The 7,504-nt window shown below is 37.6% G+C and overlaps 1 protein-coding gene across 1 annotated transcript in view; it reads right to left on the bottom strand.

Annotated features, from left to right (window-relative positions):
* Positions 1-443: 443 nt before the first annotated feature.
* Positions 444-7,504, bottom strand: part of KPNA3 (karyopherin subunit alpha 3) — a 48,329-nt gene continuing 41,268 nt past the window's right edge. The window contains exons 13-17 of the mRNA XM_030234454.2: positions 6,713-6,817; positions 6,509-6,580; positions 6,242-6,404; positions 5,243-5,337; positions 444-2,936 (exon numbers count right to left, since the gene is read on the bottom strand). Of these exons, the coding sequence (XP_030090314.1) occupies positions 2,838-2,936; positions 5,243-5,337; positions 6,242-6,404; positions 6,509-6,580; positions 6,713-6,817 (534 nt within the window). The 3' untranslated portion in view covers positions 444-2,837. The remainder of the gene's footprint in view (positions 2,937-5,242; positions 5,338-6,241; positions 6,405-6,508; positions 6,581-6,712; positions 6,818-7,504) is intronic.

Genomic DNA, 7,504 nt, shown 5'->3' with positions numbered 1-7,504 from the left:
CAGCAATCAGCCTTGCGCCAGGAGCCTGAAAGGACGATTCTGGAGGTAGAAGTTGACTGTGGAAGTTCCTTGACATTCTTGGTCGTCCTTCAAGCCCTTGAACTGAAGTCACTATTTCAATAATTACATGGAACAGCTGCAGCCCACTTACCACAGCCCCCTGTACACATCTCCATACAAAGTATAAAACTCCGTATCCAAAGTTTCAGAGAAGACTGCATTAGCTTGCTTTATTCATACTTGTAACATACTTCAAACTTTGATGCGGAGTTCTGCTAACTAATATCTAGTCAAAGATAAAAACCCCTAAGTCAATCCATGAAGACTAAGCAGTTCCATAACCTTCAAAATAAGTTCTTGAATGTTTTATAGTATTTGATAGCAGCTTTTTATTGGTTACAAAACCTAAGCCCATATACAAAATTAGGAACACATTTAGATGCCTCTTTGAAAGAACGTTTTAGTCTATTTTAACTGATAGTTTAAAAAAATAATAAAAACAATGCAATTTTAAACACTGTTCTGAAAACGTAAAAGTGCAGCAATATACTTTGTTTCCTTTATTAACTATGAAATGGTGCAATCCCAATCAAAAGCTGATAAGGTCACAGCAGAAAGAACTGAGCAAGCACTTGGACCTGCCTTACCCAGTTCTCCGATGTTCACTTTTATTGTAATGCATTGAGTGCAAGAAAAGGATCAAATCTTGACAAGAGAGGAAAACTGTTGTTTCAACATCAATTTGTATGTAATCTTTAGAACAACAGTGAGCGTAGGCTGAACCGGGTATGCATCAGTCTATATGGCGTACAGGAGACTAGACTGAATTAGAAGGGGGAAATATTTGTTCACAATAACATCTGCTGGAACTCTGATTTCACAAAAACTTTGTGACCTTACCTAACTTTGACTTTTTATTGTTTAGTTTTTTAGCGAACACCACACAGTTTCAAGATTTTAGACTATAGTGTGTGAATAGGATGCAGTTACCATATGAAGCTTCAACTCAACTTCTGGGAAAAGAAAAAAGGCACAATGAACTTCAACTCAATTTTATGTGCACAAGAGTTGAAAAATCTGAGCCACCTTAAAGAGAAATTGATTCTAAAATTTATAAAACCTATAAATAATCAGAGGCCAAACCACTATATTAAAACAGATTATCTAGCAAGTAAAAATCTTGCAGTTTAAACATACGCTTGTATCCAGCTGAGATACAAGACAACTCACTCTTTAAAGTGGCTCCACCTTGGCAGATATATATTTAATGAATGCACACCTGCTATGTGTTGTTCATCAGTGGAAAAACAGCTGATCCACAAAGCTCTGATGGCATCTGTCCTTATCTTCATCACAGTAAATACAACCCACATCCAATAACTAAATTAGTTTAGATTTTTCTATCCCTTCACATCAATGCATTGGGAAATTACACCCAGTAAACAACAGCAACAAAACCAGTTTGTGTGATAGCTTACAGAATTTCAAAATTACCCATCTTTGCCCCAGCAATACCAAAATCCCTTTGAAAGTGACTGGGTCAGGCGATTTTCCAAAAGCAATGACTTCACATACCCTATAGAAAGTTATTTAATGTGCGCTGCACATCAGGTTTACGCTGAGTTAACGGCAGCTTCGATACAGCCTCACACATCAACCAGTTTGTATGTTTTTAATCACATGAATAAGATTTGAGACTAACTTGTGAATTATTCTTCCAATACTCCAAGAATGAAGCTTTTATGACGCTTCTAAGTAGTTGCTGGTTTGTTGCCAACCACATCATTATAAGCACTGGTTACTAAGTAAAAAATAGTTTAAGACTAAATTACAGTAAACATGAAAGCTCCACAGTTTAAACCCAATATAAATCAACCATATCCAATTATCAATTTAAAACAGAAGATATTGACTACTGAAAGTTGAAAGCAAGATTCTTTTTAACTAATACATTTTTGGACAGAATTTTTTTCTACAGTCTGGGACTCTTGCTTTCAGCTTAAACAGAAGTTCAAGTCCATAACAGGTTGTAGCTCAGGTAAAATACCATGCACAGCATTTGATTACTTCAAAACAGCAGGAACACACAGGCTGAAGTGAGTGGTCAAATAGGGCTCGCTGTTCTCAAAAATTAGGTATAATGGCAAAAGCTTTACCAGTCCAAATCTACAGTTCATTCTCCAACCCTGGTTTCTGAGGCAGTTAATGAACACACATCAATTACTGATAGCTGAAGTAGTTTTTTTGTTTCTTTTTAAAATTAAGTGTTTAATCAATTGCCAAGTGTTGTGTTTCTTAAGTTACTTTTATTTCAGTTTCACCAATGAAATTCATTTGGCTTGCGTTTTTGAATCTATTCTTCCACATAAAGTTTATGAAAATATGTTTGTGGAGGACAATGATGGAGGCTCAGAGCAAACTGGGCCCCTGTAAAGTCTTCCAAAATGTATGCATCATACCAAAGTGTCTTGATCCACAGCGCACCATTTTCCAAAGAAGCTACTTTTCCGTGGAAAGCCAATGTGCCACCACTATGGAATATTCTTAACAAAACTGCAGATTGCGGTTGTCAGCATGTGGCACCAGGAAAAAGGCAAAAAAAGGTAGTTGGGACTGTTAAAAAGAATTCTGAAACAGTTTAAGAGATCATGCATATGCATTTACAGTCCATGTGATAGTGATGTTTGGCAACTGCAAAGTGACCAATACATGGCTTGCTTTAGAAGCATCAAAACGAAGAGGCATGTGTGTCTTGGAGCCTTTTGTTTCTTCACTTGGTAGCCATCTGGTGGTGCTTCGTACTGGTGTGGGACAAGAGAAGCTGCACTTTTTTGAACTTAAAAATTAAATTCTTTTGTTTGAAGGTTGGCCGTCGGGTCAAAGTTGTAAGTACCTCCTTGAGTGGCTTCAGGAATGAGACTGGGGTCTTCATCAATCTACAAAACACAAAAGCAGAAACACATGAGAGGCTGATTCCCTGCATGACTGGGTACACAGAGAAGAAATTCAGAAACATTCATGTTTTCCTTTTTTATTAAAGTATTATCGCAGTAAAATTAGATCAGTTTTTCCAATTAAATCCCCCAAATATATTTAAAAAGAACAACACATTGACTGCCTTCTAATACTATTAGGGAAACAGAAAATTGTAATGGTAATTTAGGGACAGTGCTTCAGTTTGGTCAAAGCAGTTGCTATTTTAGCTATGCAGTTAAATTTTCAGTGCCAATTTTTAGTACTTCTGGAGTTGGCTAATCACTAGTTGCAGATTCCAAAATTAGTTTTATATTTTCTCCCATTTTCTTTCAATATGAAAATATATTTTTATCAGCAGCTGATAGAAATACTTATATAAAGCTTAAAAGACTTAGTATCTCCTATCAGAATTTGAAGGATTTAGAACTCATTTCAGAGCAGTCTCATAAGCACAATCTGAATTTAGTTTTACATCAACAGTACTTCATTGCTCTGTGGATACAGAGTGAAAGGCATCAGCAGCCAACTTCACCCAGCTTCCTCTGAGCTGTTAGAATTTGGTATTTACAGTCTCAAGGAGTAGCAATTAACATGGTCAGTAGCAACAAAATGCACAAGTTCAAACCCTACCCACCGTCCTGCAAATCACCAGCTGCATTGCTCTCTGAGCCTCATTTGAGATCACGCGTCATTCTGAAGCAGCAAGAGCCCTTGTGTGGGGGGTCTGAACAGCTTTCTGAGACCTGGCCTTGCAGTAGTGCACACATCAGAACTGACTCATCTAAAATCTCTTTGCTTCAGGTGACACTGTCTAAATCGGGGGGAAGATGTTGAGGCCATCTGTGACTACAACAATCTGCACATCATGCCCACATGAAGACTGAGTCTGGTTTCAGAATGTTTCACAAAACATTTTTGTCTTGATAAATTAGCACTTCTGCCTTCTGCAGGGCTACTACAAAGTAACCCCACCTAAGCTCACCTGCCTTTAACACACAAAACTGAAATCAGGAAGCTGTTAGTGCTGGTCCTAAAGTACAGGCTGTGCACTTTACAGGGCTCAGCAAAGGAACAGATGGGATTAACAATGAAGGGACATCAAGCAGCCAGCAACATCTCATGAGAATACATAAGCTCCTGAAGTGACAGGAGGCAAGAACACTCCTGGACAGTCCATCGTAACACTGCCAGTCAGGCTACCATAACCAATCTCTTGTCTCCCTGGAGCAATTATGGAATTCCTACAATTCTGAGTTTCAAAAGCTCCAGAAAACATAGTAACAACATAATAATCTGAAGCAAAGTCCTGCTCTTGAGTAAAGCAGGCATGTTCAGCCCATCAGGCATAGATTAAATTGTATTAATGTAAAAAATAAATGCACAAAAGGGAGTACTAACCTCAACAGGGATATTTTCTACCCATGTCAACCAGACTGTGCTCTTCACTTAGACGCAGAAGCTTTAGAGTCTCTGCAGAGACTCTAGGACACTACTCACAGAATCACTACAGGAATAGGGAACTTCTCACATATCAACCTCTGGTGACTAACTTCCCAATCATATAATGGGCCCATGAATTGAAAATTATTGAGTCCTGAAGTTAGAGCTGGCATTCAGAGAGTTCAATTTAAGAGAGGTACTGAAAACATAGTTCATAGACACCCTGCAAAGCCTAGAAAAGGTAATTTGTCTTTGAACTGCATGTTGAAGTGCTCCTCAGGAACTCACAAGCAGCCAGTAGCAGGAGGAGCTAGAAGCAGAGGGTCAAAACACCTGACCTGGGTGCAACAAAATACTGGATGATCTAGATCAAACAGCTGCAGAAAGTGTTAATAGTTTTGATGACTCTTTTCACTGCAGAATCCAGACAGAGCAAATACAGAGTTGAAATACAAACATTTTTCTGAAAGTAAGTATCTGCAGCCCCTTTCAAAGACTGATATATGAGAAAATAAAAAGGAGAGCCAGAGAACTGTTTAGATTCTAATCACAAGTAATTACACGTCAACCTGACAAAATTAAGGGAGCATTGATCAACTTGTTAGGCAAAACTAGAGTAGTCCTCTAGATTTTGCTGAAGAAAAGTCCTGGTATTGAGAAACTCTTCAAAGACTTTAAATTGAGAGAAACGATACTGAACAAGGAGCGGGAAAACTGACTTAGGAGATAATGTATGTTCGTGACCAGTGGAGCTGAGGAACAGTGACAATGTATTCACTGAGATAAGAGCACAATGCATATACTTTTCCATCTTTAGCATACTTACATCATCACCAGAGAAATACTGATCTATAATTTCAAATGCTAGTTTATAAATGTCTTCATTCTCGTGCTGTTGCAAGGCTTCGATTTTCTCTAATCCTGAATAAAAGAAAATGGAGAAGAGTTTTGTAAGATTAAACCAAGAGTTACTGACTACTTAAAAAAATAAGAAAAATAATTAAACATTACTACTGAAACAGACTAGAAAAGATGTAGCTCAGTTTGAAAATATGGTCTATACAGCAACTATCTTTGTCTCAAAGAGGAAAGAAAAGTAGTTTGTGAACTTTGTATGCTAGGGAATATTCCATTTTATGATCAATAAATAATGGAGTCTTCTCTTTGTTTAGATAAAACTCTTTAGTTTTTAAAACTTATGTCCACTACATAACTTTTGGTTTAGTTGCTGTGCTTTCTATGTATCCCCAAAAAGAAGTGGCTACATTTGTGTGTTGCCTGTAAGTTTAAAACAGCAAGGTGATAAAGCATCTAAAAGACTAGTCCCAGTTTCAAACTGGATATGGAATAACACAAGGGAAAAGCTTCTAGTGCATTATGTTCTTCAGTATCTCTTTATTATAATACAATAATTAGCATACATTAAAACTTGGATTGTGATATTGAAAAGACTCCTCATCCTTCTTTGCTCTCTAATGAAATTATAATCCTAAAACTGCTTCCAGGGCAATGAACTAGACCAAAAATTGTGTGTTTTACCACTGGACAAAGTATGTGCATTTATCAAATTAAAATAACTACAATTCTCAATGAAACCTAAAAAATACCTATGCTACAGAAAGCTCCTTCAACAATTGCTACTACACAGCCATCTCCAAACTGAAATAAACAGAAAAAAAAAGGTAATGTCTCTCATTAAAAAGTCTCCCTTGTTTACTCAAATAGCCCATGTTAAATAACACTACAGTAAACATCAACAGCAGCAAGGGAAGGACAGAATAACAACCAGCCAATTAAATTTTTTAAAAGCCTAGGAAGCTCTTACCTCCACACTCTTCTATAATTTCAGCTATTGTGCTAGCCTCATCACCAGCCATTATCAGGATGTTTTTCAGGCCATCCAGTACCACCTGCACCACTTGAGAATCCTTTACTGAGAGTAGATTGCAGAAAGGTGGGATTACATTTTGTTGTACAAGGTATTCAACCTAAATAATTAAAAACAAAAAACAAAAAAAATTCAACATTGTGCTTACATAATTGGCTGCATATGCAACATTTTAGTGACAGCTTGAAATCCCACAACACATACCTGATCTTTTCTCCCACTTATTGTCAAATTGCTAATTGCCCAAGCAGCTTCCTTTTGTGTCCCGAAGTCCCCCTGAAAAATAAAATTAATAGCTCATTAAAATCAGCATGGAAACATCTGTCAAACTTATTAAAAATCACAAACTCCTCATGTCAGATTTATAAAAAGAGGATGACAACTTGCATAGCTGATAGCTTGACTGACCTTAGCCAGCTGGTGTATGATCATGGGGATTAGCCCAGCATCTATTACAGCCTGAACTTGTTGCTGGTTTCCTGCTGTGATATTGGAAAGGAACCAAACTGCTTCCTACAACGGGATAAAGCAAAAAAGCAAAGCACTTTTAAAAACTAGTCAGCAGATGAAAAAAAGAACTTAAGCAAACCTGACCACCTCAAAACCTAAAATCATACAATGAGCAATCACTAAACAGGCCTCCTCCTCCTCAACAGCACTTCTAGCACACCAACTTTTATTGCACTGTGAAAGACAACAGGGAATCAATGTAAAATTAATATGGTTGATCCACAGGGCCAGATTCTCTCTCACACAAGAAGTGTCTCCATACATCAGGAGATGTATGCCTTACTTATATCCACTCTGTACTGCTGGACTCACAGACAGACTTTAAACTTTTAATCAGTTTTATGAGGAAAATAGGAAAGCTGGTAAAGCATCAGAAAAAAAAGAGGACTTGCCCTGTAATCCTACTACTGACAGCTCAGTAGTACCTTTCTGCTATGATAAAAGGAAGACTTCACCTCCCATTTTCTTCGTGTAACATGAAGTGGTGCCCACAAATCTCATTCAAGAATCACACATGACACTGTCCTGTGACTTTGCTCAGCAGTTACTCCTTCAGGAGGTTCATCCACCTAGCTACCATCTGTCTGATGGCAATTATAAATTCCCAGTTACAAAGGGGGATACTTGTCATGACAATCCAGAACATCTTAAAAAGGTTCCAATCTTAAGTAAAAGATGTGGCAAGAGGGC

This window comes from Serinus canaria, chromosome 1 (genome assembly GCF_022539315.1).
Source record: "Serinus canaria isolate serCan28SL12 chromosome 1, serCan2020, whole genome shotgun sequence".
In the NCBI taxonomy this organism is placed as follows: Eukaryota; Metazoa; Chordata; class Aves; order Passeriformes; family Fringillidae; genus Serinus; species Serinus canaria.
Note: the sequence above shows the minus strand (reverse complement) of the source record. Positions and strands in the feature narration are given on the sequence as shown.